Source organism: Danio rerio, chromosome 9, assembly GCF_052040795.2.
Source record: "Danio rerio strain M-AB ecotype USA chromosome 9, GRCz13ab, whole genome shotgun sequence".
Classification (NCBI taxonomy): Eukaryota; Metazoa; Chordata; class Actinopteri; order Cypriniformes; family Danionidae; genus Danio; species Danio rerio.
In genome coordinates this window covers 8,080,532-8,100,048 of record NC_141029.1, presented here as the reverse complement: position 1 = coordinate 8,100,048, position 19,517 = coordinate 8,080,532, and the positions used below count along the sequence as shown (strand labels likewise).

The following is a 19,517-nucleotide window of genomic DNA, read 5'->3' as shown; positions in this document are numbered from 1 at the left end:
ACCGGAATAACACACGCGGCTTTCTGACGCTACCTGCCGTGTGCATCTAAGTTTTCGGGAAATGCGGAGGTTTTTTTTTCTCTCATTCGCCGAGCGGTATCAAACATTGCATGAAAAATACACGCTTACAGCAGATCCTCGAATCAAATATCTCGTTTGTCGCGAGGGGCATGAATGAATTCCCTGAACAAAAGAGCCAAACTGCAGTTAAAGTCCAACATTTAAAAATTTGGCAAATAATTTGACTACAGATGTCCATGTAGGTTAAACACCATCACTTTCTCCTGTCTGTGTATTTTGACTCTGAAACTCGCGCGTGCCCAAATAGACACTCCCACACCCTCCCACTTTAGTTCCTCCGACACTCCCCCCTAAACAGAGCTGGACACGCCCACTTTTCTGACTTTTTCCAAAGTAGAGGTGTGAAAACACCCTGCTGAAACGAGGGGGTTTCATGGCCCTTTAAAGCCTGTGACTTTTGAGCATTTTTAAATCATTTGGGCACAAGGAATTACGTTTGTAGCTCTAAGAAACATTAAATAGTATTCATTTTATTAAAGAAGACTGTGAAGTACATTGTACATTTCATTCTTTTATTTATGTACCTGAATACTTTTAGACTCCTTCATTTGTATGTTTTCCATATAATATTTATCGAGGCTTGTAATTAGGCTTTTATAGCTAGCCCTCTGCAACTCTCACATGGTCGCCCACTAAAGCTAAGCTAACCATCCCCATATTATAATTGGCTTCATCACTCTGTCTCCTCTCCACCAATCAGCTGGTGTGTGGTGTGCGGTGTGTCTAGCGCAATATGGCTGCCGTCACATCATCCAGGTGGATGCTGCACACTGGTGGTGGATGAGGAGACGCCCCTATTGTGTAAAGTGTTTTAAGTGTCTAGAAAAGCGCTATACACATGTAGGGTATTATTATTATTTTTATGCAGATGCACTCCATAAAATTCACATTTTTTTTTCAAATATAGCTGCTCAAGTTATCTAGTGAAATATTGTAATTTAAATAGCAGAAATCAAAATATTGCAATGTACATTTTTTTCTAATATTAGCATTAGTTTAGTGTCAGATGTTCCTTCAGAAATCGTGAAATAAATATATTTACTTTCATTTATTTGACAACATAAGATGGATTTATAAATCCCTCTGCAGGCCTATTGTGGTTTTAACTGTACCAGTTGTGACTTTTCCATATACAGTAGATATTTTTTCCACTACATTCCCGCTCTAATTCGAAAATAAATTTTATTTAATTTACATTTTAAAACGAACAGACTCATTTTGTGCTTATGTGCTTACTCACAGAACATGGCCGTACTCACACTAGGTACAGTTGCCTTGAACCGGGCCAAAGCACGATTGTCCCCCCTCCCGTCTCCCACGACGGCCCGCCTTCACACCACAATCGGGCCTGGGCATGCTTACGTCATTGATGCTGCGCTGTTCAGTGAAGCGCTCTCACTCAGCAGCACAGTGGAGATTTCTCTAGTTATATCATTTCAGTCGGTTTGATATGCAGTGACATGCAGTCAAATATTTCGACAAACAGTCCTTAGGGATGCGGTGACACGCAGTCAGATATTTCGCCGAACAGATCTGCCACTTTTGGCGCTCATAAACAATCATAAAGCCCTCGTACTGCAGGAATGAGGAAGTCTGCTGAAGGCGCGCAGCTGTCGTGCAGTGAGGGGTTTGCGTCTTTAATAAACTACGGCAGTTTGCGTTCACGGAACAGTACGAATGATTAATAAATCCATATGAAACAGTCCCTTAAAAGTCACGTCTCGCTTTCAGTTTCAAGCTTTGGCGCGTTTTGCACTCACACACAAGAGTACCGCGCCAAAGCCCAAGTGAACCGCGCTCAGGCCCACCTCCTCCAACCGGGCCAGGGCCGGCCAAGTAAACCGTGCTTGAGCCCGATTCAGCGCACTCACACTTCTCAAACGATCCGGGAAACGGGCCTGGGCACGGTACGGATGGCATAGTGTGAAAAGGCCCTAAGACACTGCTGCTATTATGGAACACATTTATCATTATTCAGGGTACAGTGTGCGTTATTGGTCCAATGGGTCAAATTGTCTTTTTTTTTCACCTTGACTCAATCGCTTCAAAGTCCCCCTTGTTTAGGCAATCTTGGACTGATTATTTTGCTATGATTTTGAGTGTGACTGCAGTGTTCATATATCGCTAAACAAACTGAAGTAAATGCAAAAACGGTCACTTCTCTAACAAACACTCCAAACATGACCAAGACCAATTTTTCCTACCCAGAGGATCTTGAGTCATCTCTTCAGGAAAGCCTGTAACACTGATGCACTGCTGTGTGGTCAGAGAGTAGCTCACGGCACAGGGGCTGTTGTTCAGTAGAGGGAAATCAAATGTCTTACAGCTTCCCACCAGCACCTCGCCCAAATCTATAACAGGCTGCTCTGCCTGGGAAAAAAAACATTTCAGAAAATTAAAAACAGTAATGAGAATCATTTTTACAGCAAATACAATTCAAGGTATTCTCATGTTCTTAGTTCCAAACAAGCACAAGATGGATCATTCACAATTCTCAACATTTATTGTATAAACCCACATTTTTAAACATACAGGGGTTGGACAATGAAACTGAAACCACAATAATTCAGTGTATGGTGTAAGGCCTCCTTTTGCGGCCAATATTGGATCAATTTGTCTTGGGAATGGCAGATACAAGTCCTGCACAGTGGCCTGAGGGGTTGTGAGACAAACTTCTTGCAGAATAGTGGCCAGGCCACTACATGATGCTGGTGAAGGGAAATGTTTCCTGACTTGCTATCCCCAAAGTGGCTCATTAATATTTAGATTTGGTGACTGACTCGACCATGGGAGGAGTTCAACTTTACTTTCATGTTCATCAAACCACTCTGTCACCATTCTTACTGTGTGTTTTTGCATTATCATCCTGATGCATCACATTCAAGATACAATGTTTGAACCATTGGGTGTACATGGTTCTTGAGAAAGCTACGCTAGTCCTTGGCAGTGATGTGCCCATCTAGCACAAGCATTGGCCAAACCATCACTGATCCACCCAGATCTTTAATTCAGGCTTCTCCACACCATAACTCTCCTAGATGCTGGAAAGACAGTCAAGGTGGAATCATCAGAGAACAACACATGTTTTACATTGTCCACAGCCCAATATTTTCACTTTTGGCAACATTGAAACTGACATTTGGCATTGTCATGAGTGACCAAAGGTGTGGCTATAGCAGCCCGGCCATGTATATTGATCCTGTGGATCTTCCGACAAATAGTGTTGGTGAAAACAAGAGAGTTGGGCAGCTGTAGCTTTATGTTTTTGGATGCAATCCGGGTTAGCACCCAGACATCCCTTCCAGATGGCTTCCTCTTGCGCCCAGTCACTCCTGATACATCATAAAGACTTGCTGTCTTGGTCACCAATCCACCAGAAAGACATGCACCAACAATTTGTCCTCTTTTGAACTCTGATATGTCACCCATAATGCTGTGCGCACTGCAATTTTTCAAGCAAAACTGTTCTATGACTCTCCTACTTATACCTTCTTACTCTGTTCTTACTGGTGGAAAGTGCAATCAATGAAGAATGTCCACCAGGTTGCTCAATTTTAGCCATGAAACCTCCAACCTCCTAATTTGGTCAGTGTTTTGGTTTCATTGTCCATCACCTGTAGTTATAAGAATACATTTCTAATAACTGATTTCTTTTGTCTTTGCCATGATGACATTACATAATATATTTCTAGTTATTTTGCAAGATACTATTCAGTTTCAAGTGCAATTTAAATGCTTAACTAGGTTTAGTTAATTGGGCAAGTCATTGGACAACAGTTTGTTCTGTAGTCACTTGAAAAACATTCTTAAGAAGGGTTAATAATTTTACCTTCAACTGTATATACTGTTTCATGATCATCAGTTTTATGTGAATGTACTGTAACACACCTGGAGAGAGCATTTGGATGCAAATCCTATAGCTTTAACTGTAAAGCGTGACTTCTTGAGCTGTGGTGTTTGAACAGGCCAGAACGTGAGACTGGGCCTCATATTGTACATTATCTCTTCCTTTGGAGTGAAGGACCACTTCTGTACCTGTAAACATACAAATTCTTCCACTAGTAAGATGGAAACTACAATAAAACACCACTTTGATGCTGTAGACTGACCTTGCATTCATTGGGCTGGAGTATGCCTGTGTCGGGCAGTACAGTCAGAACAGTTTGGTCAGATCTACACAGCCTCCACTTGAACTCCAGCGGCACGGTGCTCGTGTTCTTCACTTGCAGGGTTTGCTCAGAGCAGGAGTTCACTGCTGTGGGCTGAAAGAACAGACTGCCATCGCCCTCTACGCTCACCGAAAGCTTCTCCGCTACAGCAACCACATTCAGTACCTGCAAAAGATTTATTTGTAGGCTAAAAAAGACTCATGCAAATGCCCCAAGGGTTTCGGTTGATCAAATCTCCAGTTTGCTTTTAAATAAGACTTTCAGGCTTGCAGTGTTATACAGAGTATTCAATCATCTTGCTTTCATAAAAGCAAAGGTAACTTTATAGAAACTGGCTGAAGCAAAGCAATTTTAGCTTCAGTTTTAGCTTTGATTATGGCATGCATTCACCATGACATCGTTTCAATATTCTTGTGCAATGTCACAACATTAAATCCCAACTCTGGAGGGTTAATACAACCCTCTAGAGTTGCATTAACTTTTTACCTTAGATCTTATATTGATGATGGGAGAATTGATGTGCAAAGTCTTCTCCAGCACATCTCAAAGATTTTCAATAGGGTTAATGTCTGGACTGTGTAGTGGCCAATCCATGTGGAAAAATATAGAGTCTCTTTGAACCACTATTTCACAGTTTGAGCCTGATGAAAGCTGGCATTGCCATCTTGGAATATGCCTGTGTCATCAGGGAGGGATAGGGATGGAATAACCTAGTTATTCAGTATATAGGTATTTAGCTGACCCCTCATACTTTGGGCGTATAACATTGCTGAACCTAGACCTGACTAATGGCATACTATTGCATCTTCCATTGCTCCATAGTTCAACCTTTAAGCTCCTTTGCAAATTATAAAAAATGCTTTATTTTCCAGCTAGCCTTACTCATAAGTGGTATCCTTAATGCTACAGTCCTGCTAATCACAATATTTTTAAAGTAGCTTAATTAAAGCTACTTAAAGCGATAGTTCACCCACAAATGAGAATTCTGTCATCATTTACTCGCCCTGCACAACTTTCAAACCTGTTTTAAGTTAAATATGATGGAATATAGTTTAAAATGTTGAAAACCAGTAACCATTGACATCCTTCATTTTTCTTGTCTACTATGGATGCCAACAGCTTATGGATTTCATAATTCTAAAGTATCTTTGCTTGTGTTGAAGAGAAACAATTAAAAAAATCTAATTTTTAAAAAAATTTTCAATTTTGGGTGAATTCATTCATTCATTCATTTTCAACTGCTTTTCCGGGGCCGGTCACAGGGGCAGCAGTCTTAGAAGAGAACCCCAGACTCTTCCTCCACTTCAATTATGAATAGCAAGTTAAATGTCAACATATTTAAACATGTTACAGCTATGTAGAAAATAGTGTAACCTGTGTGTGATTGGGGCTGGCATTCAGATGTAATGTCAAAGGTATCCTAGAAGGGTGGTCTGGTGATGGAGAGCATCTTAATGTGAGGATCTGGTGACTGCCTGGTGGCACCAGACCACAGGGTGGCAGTACACACACTGATGGGCACTCCTCGGGATCCAATCTGAAGATTAAAGGTAGGTCCCCTGTATTCTGTAGTAGGACAGTGCGGTATGACACCCTTTTCAGTGCGGGGAATACCTGTAGGGAAATGAATGGTGTTAAAACTTTGTCTTTCCATCTATATTTTTTTCAACATATTATGATGAAAGGTGCCTTATTTAACTTACCACTTGAGAGTGTTGAAGAGAGAATTTGGGGACAAAGGGCTCTTTTCCAGGCTGAAATGAGTGGCCAGTTACTCTGACTGTAAGGCACCAGGGTGGGCATAAAGTCTGATCTTCCACAATTCTATGATTCTTCAAGACCTGCAAATTTCCAAGCAGAGTTATAGGTTGCTCGAAATGTCCATGTTCGGAACCAATGTTCACATTATAACCAGTTTTTCAGAGATATATTGCCTGGGATCACGGGTTCTGTGTACTGTACTGTACTGTTGAATAGTGCTGAATGATTTAAACGGATAGTTACCCAAAAACTTATAAAAATAAATAAAAAATTCAGGTGAACAAAAACAAAACAGAAGCAAAAGTACTATACATTTCAATGGTAACCAATATCCAATATCAAACCAAGCTCATTCTGGAAATGTAGCCCCGCAGACGTTTCTGTAGACCGTGATTTACGTGGCCGGAGGTACGTACGGTCGTGTTTAGTTTTTCTCGAGTGAACGCTGCGGGGCGTTGTGGCGCCGCTCCGCTCCTCCTCTTCGCGCTCGCCGGCCGAAGGCTCACCTCCGAGAGGAGGGCTTTCCTGCTGCTACCAGTTTGTCCGCTTAGCTCGCAGCGTTATGTCGACGGAGCGGAGGCCCGGAGGAGGAGGAGCCGGCCACGGGGACAACCGTGATCGGGTCCGGGGAAGAGTGGTTCCAGAAATCAGGTAAGATGAAAAACAGAATCTGAAAAATAGGGACGAGAATGTGGCGGGATCCGAAAATGCGGTCGAAATCAAAGACAAGGGCTTTTGTTTTGTTTTTTTATGGACGGCTTTTGCAAACCGTCGCTTGGGTTTAGGGAAGGAGGAGGAGGAGGAGGAAGAGGAGGGCTGCCCGGTTGATCATTCGGCCAGCTAGTCGAACGGACGGTCGCTCCATAGCGGCCTCCGGCGGCTTTTCGCGCAAGAACAGCGCGGGCGCGAATGGCGGATCCGCAAAAACAAAAACCGCTCGAATACGTACCTCCCGGGATGTATTTCACGGTCCGCAGAAACGTCCGCGGGGCTACGTTTCCACAATGAGCCCAGGTTGTACAATATCTACTTTTGTGTTCAACAGAAAAAAAACTGCTTTTTGGAACAAGTAAACAGTGAGTAAATGATAACAGAAATGTCATTTTTAGGTAAAGTATCACTTTAACATTATTATTTGGGTTGCACAACTAACTATGGATTAAAAAGTTAAGTTATTATGTATTGATGTAGTTATGCAACAAGGTATTATATTTTGCTTGCTTTGCCACTTGTTAAGATAAAGGATATTTCATAAACTACATCACCCATGTTAGACAGACAAATGAATTGCTTTATTGCCATAGACATATGTACACTAGATATCGCATACAGACCCTGAGCATGCACTAATAGCGCCGCCACATTTGTACAGTGCTCTCAGGACAAATGTCATTCAACTGCACTCAGCCAAGACTAAAGCCAATGTGAAGGACTTTTGCACTGTGTACGGGTATAGTAAAGAGCAAACAAAGAAAACAAAGCACAAAGGCAGAACATTTCATGGGTAAGATTTCATTTTTTACGTTTTTGTATGTTACAAACTTTTGTGCTAAACTAGTAAGGTTATTGATGATAATACAGTCTCTTACTGCCCTGACCATAAGGCAAAGTAGCACCAACTCACACTAAATACCAAACTTATGCTAGTTTTGCTAAATAAAATAAGCAAACAATGCAAATAAAATATGACAAGATGCTGCAGTGCCAGAAACTTGTATTATTGTCGTCTAAGTGAACGAGTCGTTCATTACTGAGATTTATTCACAAACGAATCGCTCCCTTTGTTAGAATGAGAAGCGAAAGCAGGAGAGGGGATGTGTTTCAGGATACGGATTAGATTAACAGATAGGGAGGATAATACATTTCCATGAACACAAACACATGCTCTTTGTCGGCAATGCCTGTGCGGTCACTTATCCATCGATGTAGAAGTGATAAAAATAAAAAAAATTGCATACTAACCACTTCCGATCATAGATATATGTATATATGTGTATATATCTGGCTCTGAATGGCCCGTGCTCCACTGCATCTTGCTCCTGCATTTATTTCAAAAGAGCGCTACCCTGTACTAAAATAGCGGCTCTATTTACGCATTCCTTCCAATAGACAACAACGGCATAGGCAACAATTAATGTAAATATCTATGGCCATAGAAAATGCCATTTAAAGTGTTGATATGCAAGTACTTCTTTGCTTACAGTTTATGAAAACTGTAAAATGAGACCCATTACTTCATTCATATATATTTATTACAGAAGTAGAAATATTTGGAAGGCAGCACAGTGGCGCAGTGGGTAGCACAATCGCCTCACAGCAAGAAGTTCGCTGTTTTGCGCCCTGGCTGGGTCAACTGGCATTTCTGTGTGGAGTTTGCATGTTCTCCTTGTGTTCACTGGAGTTTCCTCCGGGTGCTCTGGTTTCCCTCACAAGTCCAAAGACATGTGGTATGGGTGAATTGGGTAAGATAAATTGTCCGTAGTGTATGTGTGTGAATGAGAATGTATGGATGTTTCACAGTGATGGATTGCAGCTGGAAAGGCACCTGCTGCGTAAAACATATGCTGGATAAGTTGGCGGTTCATTCCGCTGTGGCCACCCCAGATTAATAAAGGGACTAAGCCGAATAGAAATGAATAAATGAATGAAATATCTGAAGACAAGGCAATTACATAGTAATGTTTTATCAAGTCAATAAAAATTTGTGAATACAGGTTGTTGTCCTGTCAGTGCGACTGTACCTTCAATCTCACATTACCTTGTAAAATGTGAAACACTCTAGCTGTGTTGCATGGAACATGTTCTGCTGGTTTGGACTGTACGTCACTCTGAAGGCTGTGGTCTTTAAAGGGCCCAGCTCACAGGAGAGAGGAAAAATGGAGAAAGGGGATTTGGCTCCAGGTGACCACATCACACAGATTTTGCCCTTGGTGTGGTTGGTGATGGAGACTGACTTTGACGCTGGGCCATCATAAAACAGGAGCTCAGAGGGTTGAACGGTAACATGGTGAACGGGGAATTCGGATGAGTCGTTGCCAAGTTCTGTTTCTGCTTCAGGTGCTGAATTAACATGGAAATACTCCTCTAGAGGACTGCGTGGGTTGAAGAGACGTGTGGGATATACAGTATCTGCTGGAAACTGAAGACAGGTAATATATTTAGTGTTTTGTGATTTGAAACGAAAGCTTTACATTTCCAGGAAATTTACATTTAGCTATTCCCATTAGCTCTTATCCAAATGGAAATTAGAACAATAAATTGGGCTGCATGTTGGATATATTGGTCTAAAAATGTAAAAAGAAACTTAAATAACATGACAACTCTTAGATGTTACAAAATACTTGTTACACCACAGTGAAGACGGACATACTGTGCACACACCTCCTGTATTACCAATGCTCCACTGTCATCCACTTTCAATTTTTGCTCTTCCAGCAAGGTACTTAGTAAATCAGGAGGGTAACAGGTGAGCCCTTGTAGTAGATTTAGTCTGTAGGCACTCAGGTGTCTGGGGTTTAAAATGGCTGGCTTCAACTGCTCTGAGTGACAGGTGCCGATCAAATCCAGAAACAGTGGCTCCTTTAATGAAAAAATATAACTGAGCACCATTATAATAAAATCAAGTCAGCTTTCTTCAGTAGCTATTCTGAGAAACACAAAAATGACAAATTAATGGATGAATTGAATAATGGATGGATAGATTGATAGAGATAGTTTGATGAATGGATAGACACCACATGTTTTTTTAAGGATAGACAGATAAGTGATGAATGGATTTAATGATGGTTTGGCAGATTAAAAATGGCTTTATGTTTGTAAAGACAGATGGATGGATAGAAAGATAGACAAGAAATTAATAGAGCAGAATGATAGATGTTAGATGGATAAATGGACAGACATATAGTATGCAAAAAGATATAGGATGGATAGATGTATGGATGGATGGAGGTTTGAATAGATGGATGAACAGAAGGATGGGTAGACAAATTGATTTTAGATGGAAGAATAGACATACAGTATATACAAACAGATTTATTATGTGTGGATGGATGGATGGATGGAGAAATGGACCAAAGGATTGACTGAAGGACAGACTGATGGATAGATGATAAATAGATGGATGGAAATATGGATAGACTGATGGATAGACAGATAGATGTCGATATACGAGACCGGATGGGTGGTTGCATGGATGGATGAATGGATGAATGCATGACCGGATGGATGTTGGATAAATGGACACATATACAATTCGATATATAATGGACGAATGGATGGATGAATGGATGGGTGGATGGATAGATGAATGGATGAATATTAGATGGATGAATGGACAGACATACAGTACAATTTGAAACATAATATATGATGGATGGATTGATGAATGGATGGATGGATGGATGGATGGATGGATGGATGGATGGATGGATGGATGGATGGATGGATGGATGGATGGATGGATGGATGGATGGATGGATGGATGGATGGATGGACAGTAAGACAGAACAGATAGACAGACAGACAGATAGATAAACAGATAAACAGATAGATAGATAGATAGATAGATAGATAGATAGATAGATAGATAGATAGATAGATAGATAGATAGATAGATAGATAGATAGATAGATAGATAGATAGATAGATAGATAGATAGATAGATAGATAGATAGATAGATAGATAGATAGATGGTAGGCTGGATGAATGAATTAATGGTACATTGACTGATAAACCAACCTACCCTGTGCATCAGCAAACAGGTCACAGTCTTATGATAAGCTACAGAACAGTGTGGTCTGAATTTCACACGCAGGTTGAGTTTGCTGCTGCCACCCAGGATGCCACAAGGCTTATCAACACTGAATACACTATGTCCCCCAGTGTCCATATCAAACTGGTAATGAGCCAATACTACAGAGGAGTTGATGATCTGCACATTGTGTGACATCTCTGAGCCTTCTTCAACACAGCCAAAGTCCAGTAGAGAGGTGCTTAGAGATACTATTGGACCTGAAGTTAGAAATTGGACAGAAGATCACAATCAGACCATGTCTGAAATGTTTTCAAGCAGATGTCTTACCGTGGGGTTAGGAATTATACCTATGCATGTGCCAGACACTTTGAGCAGCTCTTCATTTACAGCCCCAGGACAGGTAAGTCTGATGTAGTCTACACTTATGCTTTCCACTGTGAGTGGAGAGAAGCAGACAGGGACTTTCAACACTGAATAAGGTGCGATCGTCCCCTCATACACCTCACAGCGAAACACAGACTCCATGAGAGTGGGTCGTCTCATCCAGGACAGACTGAATGCTGTGCTAACCTAAGGAGAAAGTTAGTGACCAGGATAGAAAAACATTAAGTCCCATTTGATGTTTACTAGGTAACTACCAGGTACTTACATAAAAAAAAATAAGTACAATGTACTAAGTGTGTTCATTTTATATTGTACAACACTTATGGTGGTATTGAGCTGGAATACATGTAATGTTAGGGACAGGTTTGGTAGTATGGATAGATTTAAAGGTGGGTTCACGTTTAATGGATGGGTCATATAAAAGTGCAAATACAAATGTGTAATAATTACACATTGTAGTGTAATTATAAATGTAATTACAGAAATTAATTACTTATGTAATTGCCAGTGGTGTAAAGTAACTAATTACAAATACTCAAGTTACTGTAATTGAGTTTTTCTCAGAAATTATAAATTTACTAAGTAGTTTTAAAAATGTGTACTTTTACTCTTCCTTGAGTAAATTTTTAATGCAGTGTCTGTACTTTTACTCCACTACTTTCCATCAACCTGCAGTAACTACTTTATTTTTCTCTTGTCTATGGGAATTAGAAAAATCCGTCCTGTAGTTCCTGTCCAATCAAATCGCACATAGAAGGTAAATTGCATCATAATGAACTACTTAAAGACATGTGCACTTTACATGGCAGCAAACTGGAAGCATTAAAAGTGTCCAAGAAGATGTTCAAAATCTTTACACACATTGACCCAGAGACTGTTTAGATCAGGGTTGCCCAAACACGGTCCTAGAGGGCCGATGTCCTGCAGATTTTAGCTCCAACTTGCCTCAACACACCTGCACGGATGTTTCTAGAAAGCCTAGTATGAGATTGATTAGCTAGCCCAGGTGCGTCTAATTGAGATTGGAACTAAACTTTGCAGTACACCGACCCTCCAGGACCGAGTATGGGAACACCTGGTTTAGATGCATGTCACTGATGAAAAGATGATGGATATTTATTGTATGATGACCGAAATGGCCTTAAACACCCAGCAGGCACAAGACAATAACATGCCGTCAGGTTGAAGTTGTACCCTAACGTCGTGGAGATGCAGCATTTTGTTTGGAAATGAAAATCGGGTTTACATCAGAACTCAATGTCAGGCCGATGTCAATGTCCAACGTCCAACCTAAAACCAATCAAATATCAACGTCTAATGATGTTACAGCTTGACGCTGTGTCGACGTTAACACTATGATATCTATGAGACGTTGAATTTTGGTTGCCATACCTGATGAATAAATGTCAGTATTTGATGTCAATAGGATGCTGATTTAAGTGTTGGCTAAACGTTGGATTTTGGTTAGTTTCTAAAACAACCTAAAATCAACTAAATATCAATGTCATTTGATGTCATTATTGGACATTAAAATTATGTTGTCCTTAGATGCTGGCTAGACATTGAATTTTGGTCACCTGACATCACAACCTAAATCTAACCTAATATTAATGTCTTATGAAATTGTGTGCCTGCTGGGCAATATCTAAATGTACTTTTTACTCCTGCTTGAGTAATATTTACAACAGGTACTTTTACTCTACTCACACTACATTTTTAGGCAAGTAATGGTACTTTTACTTAAGTATGCTTTTTAAGTACTCTTTCCACCACTGGTAATCGCAAGCAGATAATTTTTTTAAAATATTAAGTACAATAATTAATTTAAATGTAAATACATAGTAATTAAGTCACTTAATTTAAAGGGTGGACCAACTATGCAATATGATATGTCTAAACAATGTAGGATGGAGAGAACATACAGTGGAGGGGTTGTGGATCTCAAAGTGCTTTTCAAGAAATTCTCCAACTGCCACACTGCCAAAGTCCAGCACCTTACAGCCCTCCTCCTGACCCGTTGAGCTGATCTGGAGGTGGGGGTACTTGGCTGTCAAAAGAAATTGAATTGTTATTACCTGTTCGGTTCAGTAAAAGTTAATAAAAACGACTGATAACAATAAGGACAGAAACACCTTCTTGAATGTTTACCTTTTGAAGATATAGAATACAACAGAACAGAAAACACAAATCACAGTCACTTTGCTCATAAAAATACAAATTATTGTACAATTAAGATATTAAAAGTAATACAAAAATATGAACAAGTTCCTAAGGTCTCTCACAGTAGATTTTGTGAAATGGTGCTTTACCAAGTATGTATTTGAAAGTCAAAAAAATTCCACCAATGTACAGTCAGTAGTGAAGAATTTTAGAATTGAAACCCCTAAAAATGGCAAACACCTACTATAGTGCATTTATTTCTGCAGACATTTATATATTTGGCAGATGCTTTTATCCAAAGTGGCATCAATTAACTTTTTTTATTATATAGGTTTGGTAACACTTTACTTGAAGGGGGTGTTCATAAGACTGTCACGACAACTTTACAATCATGACATGACATGCCAAGACTATGAATGAGATTTTATCCATGCTATTGACAATTGCCATTAAGTGTCATTCACTCAGATGTTATTTTAAATTTAGATGACATTTTTTAATGTCTTTGTTTAAACCACATATTGTCAGGGTTCTGCCACTCTGGTCTTGTAAATTCTTGTTTTGGTGGCAGAGCTCGGACACTACCCATGTCTGGTCCTGTTTCTGTCTCTGTGTGCGCGCGCGCCGTCATGGGTGTACGCAGAGTGTGCGCGCTCCTGCTTGATGCGGCCGCGTGTTCGCTCTGCGTCCCTCAGACGCGTGCGCTCTTGTACTCGTGTTTGTGTTTTCGTCTGTCAGCAGCGTGGTGTTTCATTCCCAGCGTCTCAGTCTTGTTGGTTTTGGTCGGCGCTGGGATGAAGCAGGCTGCGTGTGTGAGCGCACGGTGAGTGTTTTCATTCATCGTGTGCTCGTGTCTTGCGTCTCTTGTCAAAGCACGTGGCTTGGTGTTTACATTGTGGTCACGTGCTTTTGTCGTGTGCTTCAGTGTTGTGCTTGTCTTGTCATGAACATGCGGTTAATGAGTTCTCTCATTGGCGCATGTTCTTGTCCTGTGTTATGTGAGCGCATGGCTTGTGTTGTCTCTCTGTGTCATGCGCTCTCCCGTCTATTGTCTAGTCCCACCCTCCTTGTTAACTCATTATTAGTTTGTCATGTTTACCTGTTTGTGTCAATTTACTTTTGCTTTAAAATCCCCTCATGTTTTGAGTCCTGTGCCAGTCCGTTGTCTACACTCCCCGTGTTCCTGCTCCAGTCTTGCCTTGTTCTTGTTGTGCCAAGTTTGTTAGTGTTAAAGTTATGTTTTTCCCCCTCGGGGTGGTTTTTGTTGTTCTTTTATTTTATTTCTATTATCAATAAATTATTCTGCATTTGCACTTGAGTCCTCGCTCCCTCATCCTTCCTGAAACCCTGACACATATATTGTCATAAATCATAAGGCTATTATAATTATATCATGATTTTTTCCAGGTCACTTTTTTCAGTTGAACAAATGAATTAGAATTTCTTATTAAAATGCAATAATCAGTCAAATAATTTTCGATATTTAGTGGCATTTGATGTCTGTAGTGACCTTAACATAAATCCTTAAGTACCACCTTCTGCTGCTTCTATTCCAACAACCAGTATTTAAAAAAAAAAATGCAATAAAACCAAATCTTCTTTTAAAAAAAAAATGCAAACAAAAAAACAAGGTTACAATAGACTCGATATAGCTCGGTCAAAAATGGTGTTGCTTCCAACATCCATAACTGCAATCTGCCTTAATCTTATGAACTAATGACCTCATGACATATTATTGTCAGAAGCCAAAATACCAAAGTAAAGGTTTTTAAGTTGTGTCAGTTATTAATTATGCATTTTAGATAAAACAATCACAATTAATTCTTATTATATTTAAATATCAATTTTCATACATAACCTTTTTAACTTTATTATTATCACAAATGAATTATGCATAACTGACTCTTACAATGTCATTTTAAAAACAAATTCAATTTGTACCTCAAAAATACCTGAAGTACCTGAAAAATATTAGGTGAATAAAATTATTTTTGACACCGTTATAAAAATGATAGAATTATAATGGCCTCTTCACAATTATATTTATGACAGCTTTATGACAAGTTGTAATGTCAAAGGCAAAGACAGGTTATGATGTATTTGTTTGTCAAATTGTCATTGCAAAGACATCTCAAACAATGTCACCTTTTGTCATGAGTCAGGTTTGATCTAATCTTCTCTGTTTTTAACTTCAGCTGTTTCATGCTGCGCGCATGCATTACTCACCTGTTCCTATTTGATCCAATTCAGCTTTCTACTTATACCTGCCTTGCTACATGTTGTCAGATTATTGTGTTCATTAAAGTCTACGGACATTCTCTCGCTCAAAGAAAACCTTACTTTAGTTCCAGTCTAGTCAAGTCCTGATTTGTTATTTAACTTTATTTTGCTTACCTGTGATCTGCGCAGTCTCCTTCGTTGTGAAAACCCTGCTCCTCACCTGCGCTCGTCAGCTCCAGCCCTCACTATGCTCCGAGGGAGCAGAGGCGGATTTTCTGTTAACCTTCAACCAGTCTGCGTTCTCCCACGGGTGGTCGAGGAACGGCAGCTGCCTTTGTTCATCATAATTATAAATAAACTCTCTTTATTTGAACTGCAACCTCTGTCTGAGCCTGTCTTTTGTTTTCTGTCCGAGCCTGACACCTTTGCATTTAAAATGGCTCAGCTAACGACACTTAATGACAGCTGTCAAAAGGTAAAGTCTAGATCGGATATGCGGCCGGCCGGAAGTGCGATATGCACATTAATAAAGCAGCATTTTTTTATGACACTGTGTAACAATAATTCATATTTTTACAGTACTGTGAGGGTTGGGTTTAGGGTTGGGGTGGGGGTAGGCGTTAAAAAATACATTTTATTGGGTAATTTAATAGACAACATAACTAATACTCGGTACAACTAGTTTTTACATTACTGTGACGGTTGGGTTTAGGGTTGGGGTGGGGGTAGACGTTAATAAAATACAACAAATGAGAAATTTAATAAATAATAGAAATAATTTGCGTTAACTTCCGGCCGCAAACGTATCCGCTCTAGCAACAACCCTGTCAAAAGGATGCAAAAATGTCATCCATATGCAAAACTGTCATCCATATTCATAACACGTGTCATGTCATGATTATAAAGGTTTCATGTCTTACGAACACTCACTTCAAGTACAGTGTTACCATTTATAGCAATTGGTTATTAAAGTATAAGCACTAAAAACTGTTTTCTTTTCATTTACATTACATAATCCTATGCAAATATATAAACAGTTTGGAATTGTAGGGAGATTGGCTTACTCATTTATAATGCTTACTGCTTAGTGGACCTTGAATTTGGCTTTTAAAAACCCTTTGGTTTATTTAAATATAACATTGTGGCTTTTTTAAGTCTGTGAGTGTCTATTAAAAGTTAATAGAAATTTAAAAATTTTCAACCTGTGGAGAAAATAAATAATTTTCTTATTATTACAAAAACATAGAAAACCATTACAGTAAGTACTCACACAGCCCACGGAGAAGCACAGCACATCTGCTCTCGCCATCATCCCCGAATGCACAGCTGGCCTCAGCCTGGTACACTAGAGCCTGCTGAGGTCTAAACTCTACCGTAACCCTGCACTCTTCTCCAGGCTTTAGCTGTCCAGTTTCAGGAGACAGCTGGAACGGAGGATCCACAAACCACCTGAATACTGTCTGAAGCTTACTAGTGGAAAAAAAATGCATATAGTATGATGTTTCAACATGCATTTCTTTAGATGGCAGCTGTATAATCAACCATCCAATACATCTTTACCTGGAATTCCTAAAGAAGAAGCTGGTTTGAGAGCATTGTTGAGCAGCACAGGGTGGCAGAATCACTGTTTCTGGTACGTCCAGAGCATGACGGGGAATCACAGCTCGCAGACACACCTGGAATGTGCCTTCCTTACACTCAAACTCTATTGCGTCCACATATTCACACTGGAAAAAGGTATTTACGCAAATCCAAGATACATTTATGCATTTTCATTAACTGGTGTTGACACTGAAGTCAACTGATTATGGGTTTTTCAAGTCATGCATCTTTCATTATTTGCCTTTAATGTTGTTTAAAGGGAGAGTTTTCGCAAAAATAAAGCTTTGCTGTCAATTCAACCTTCTAACGCACAGTCTAATTGTCTCTCTCTTTTTTTTAAAGGTGTCAGTGTATCATTATAAGTCAGTTTCTACACTCTCAGAAATAAAGGTAGCTGTCACTGGGGTGGTACCATTTCAAAAGGTACATATTGGTACCTCAAAAGTATATGTTAGTACCTTAAAATTTTAAGAGGAACACTTTTGTACTTTCTAGGTACTAATACGTACCCTTGAGGTATAATTATAGACCTTTTAGGTACAAATTTGTACCTTTTGAAAAGGTACCACCCCAGTGACAGCTCGCGTATCTTTATTTCTGAGAGTGTATGTTCAAAACTTTTTGTTTTTGCATCTTCGAAGTGCTTTTAGAATCCCAGTTCAATTAAAATAATGTTTTGAATATTCTACAAGAAAACAATTCTTGGATTGTCTTTAAAATGATTTTTGAGTAAACTTTCTCCTAAAAATATCCATGATCCATAAACCACTACAATAATATGATTATCGAATGCTTTAAAATATACAACAAAAAACACACTGAAGAACTTTACCTTCTCAAGAGGGTGAAAAGTAACCGGAAGTGAGAAAGATGTTCCTGGGCTCAGAAGGATAGTCTGAGGAAATGGTGTGCTGAACAACTTGGATGAAGGCGGTCTGAAATTGAGAGCATATAATGAATCTATCAGTATGCTGTAAACTTGATAATTAGAGATTATATAGTTAATATATAATATAGTTAATATATAATATAGTTATAGTATAAGTTAATATATTTATTCAGCAAGTCAATATTAAAATAATGAAATAGCCAGTACAAATGCATTTATTCATACATCTATTTTCTTTTCGGCTTAGTTCCTTTATTAATCTGTGGTGGCCACAGCAGAATGAACCGCCAACTTATCCAGCATATGTTCTACGCAGTGGATGCCCTTCCAGCCGCAACCCATCTCTGTGAAACATTCATACACACTCATTCACACTATGGACAATTTAGCCTACCCAATTCACCTATAGGGCATGTCTTTGGACTTGAAGGGGAAACCTGAGCACCCACACGAACACAGGGAGAGCATGCAAACTCCACACAGAAATGACCCTTTTTGAGTTTCTCTCTTGCTGAGCACTTTTGAAAACTGATGGTAATAAAGTTTTTTATCAGTTGCAACCAGTCAAAACTTTTTTTTTTTTTCAAAATATCTTCTATAGAACTAAAGTTCAGTTTCACACAGTTTAATTTATTTTCAAGATCTGAGGTGAACTGTCTGCTGCTTTCAGTAGTATGGCAAATATGTCATGCAAAATGGCATTCAAACTCACATTATTAGCATTTAACATCTAAATAAAACACAAGGTGTACCCGAGGTGATCATTGTTTATCCTGTTGTTCACCTGTGAGAATTAGAAGCCGTTTCTAAAATAGAAATTTCAGGTGTTGGTTAGGACAAACATTGCTTTTGTATGAAAAAAATACTTTAGGCTCGATGTTCAGGTACACTCACGTCAATCTAGCAACTTGCGTTTGCGTGTGTTTTGATCTAAGAGTGTAACACCTAATTCAACCACTGGGTGTCAAACTTACACACTGCACCTTTAAAACAACTTGAGAATGAGTACATTTTTTATTTTTGATTGAACTATCCCTTTATACAATACACCATAAAAGATTATAAAGTTCCATTTAAAATATATCTAAATAGGAGCAGCTTTTTAAAAAACTGTATTGATATTTAATTGTGTCGACTGTGTTATTTTAATATTTATATATTTCATTTTATATTAAACAGGAAATGATTTTCCAGACCCCATTATTAGAAAATGTGGTGTACCTGTCATTACACTTAGCCTTTGAAGATGAGAAGAAAAAAAAAACTAGCCTGAATGTGAGTTTCTGGAGTTTTCCATGTATGCTTTTAAGGACCAGAGATTTGGTATACTCTAGCCCCGGCTCCCAGTACTCCCAGACCAGCTCAGCCCAGGTCTCTACACCAAAGAAGCAGTTCTGGGGTCTCTTCTGAATAAATCCTGACTTGAGGCTTGAGACCCTCTGGAAAATAAAATCAATGACTTTTGGATTTTTCACCACCAGAGGGCACTGTATTTCA

General features: G+C 39.3%; 1 protein-coding gene across 7 annotated transcripts in view; it reads right to left on the bottom strand.

Moving 5' to 3' along the window:
* cfap65 (cilia and flagella associated protein 65) overlaps positions 1-19,517 on the bottom strand; it is a 44,896-nt gene that overhangs the window by 24,377 nt on the left and 1,002 nt on the right. For 2 of the 7 annotated variants that reach the window (XM_087267351.1, XM_087267352.1), the window contains exons 3-16: positions 19,290-19,459; positions 17,964-18,066; positions 17,090-17,256; positions 16,800-16,999; positions 13,072-13,196; positions 11,113-11,335; positions 10,754-11,022; positions 9,393-9,590; positions 8,770-9,150; positions 5,954-6,091; positions 5,625-5,864; positions 4,191-4,415; positions 3,970-4,116; positions 2,286-2,451 (exon numbers count right to left, since the gene is read on the bottom strand). In XM_087267351.1, the coding sequence (XP_087123477.1) occupies positions 2,286-2,451; positions 3,970-4,116; positions 4,191-4,415; positions 5,625-5,864; positions 5,954-6,091; positions 8,770-9,150; positions 9,393-9,590; positions 10,754-11,022; positions 11,113-11,335; positions 13,072-13,196; positions 16,800-16,999; positions 17,090-17,256; positions 17,964-18,066; positions 19,290-19,459 (2,752 nt within the window). The remainder of the gene's footprint in view (positions 1-2,285; positions 2,452-3,969; positions 4,117-4,190; positions 4,416-5,624; positions 5,865-5,953; positions 6,092-8,769; positions 9,151-9,392; positions 9,591-10,753; positions 11,023-11,112; positions 11,336-13,071; positions 13,197-16,799; positions 17,000-17,089; positions 17,257-17,963; positions 18,067-19,289; positions 19,460-19,517) is intronic. The other 5 variants (XM_087267355.1, XM_087267356.1, XM_087267353.1 and 2 more) reach the window with 3 other exon arrangements.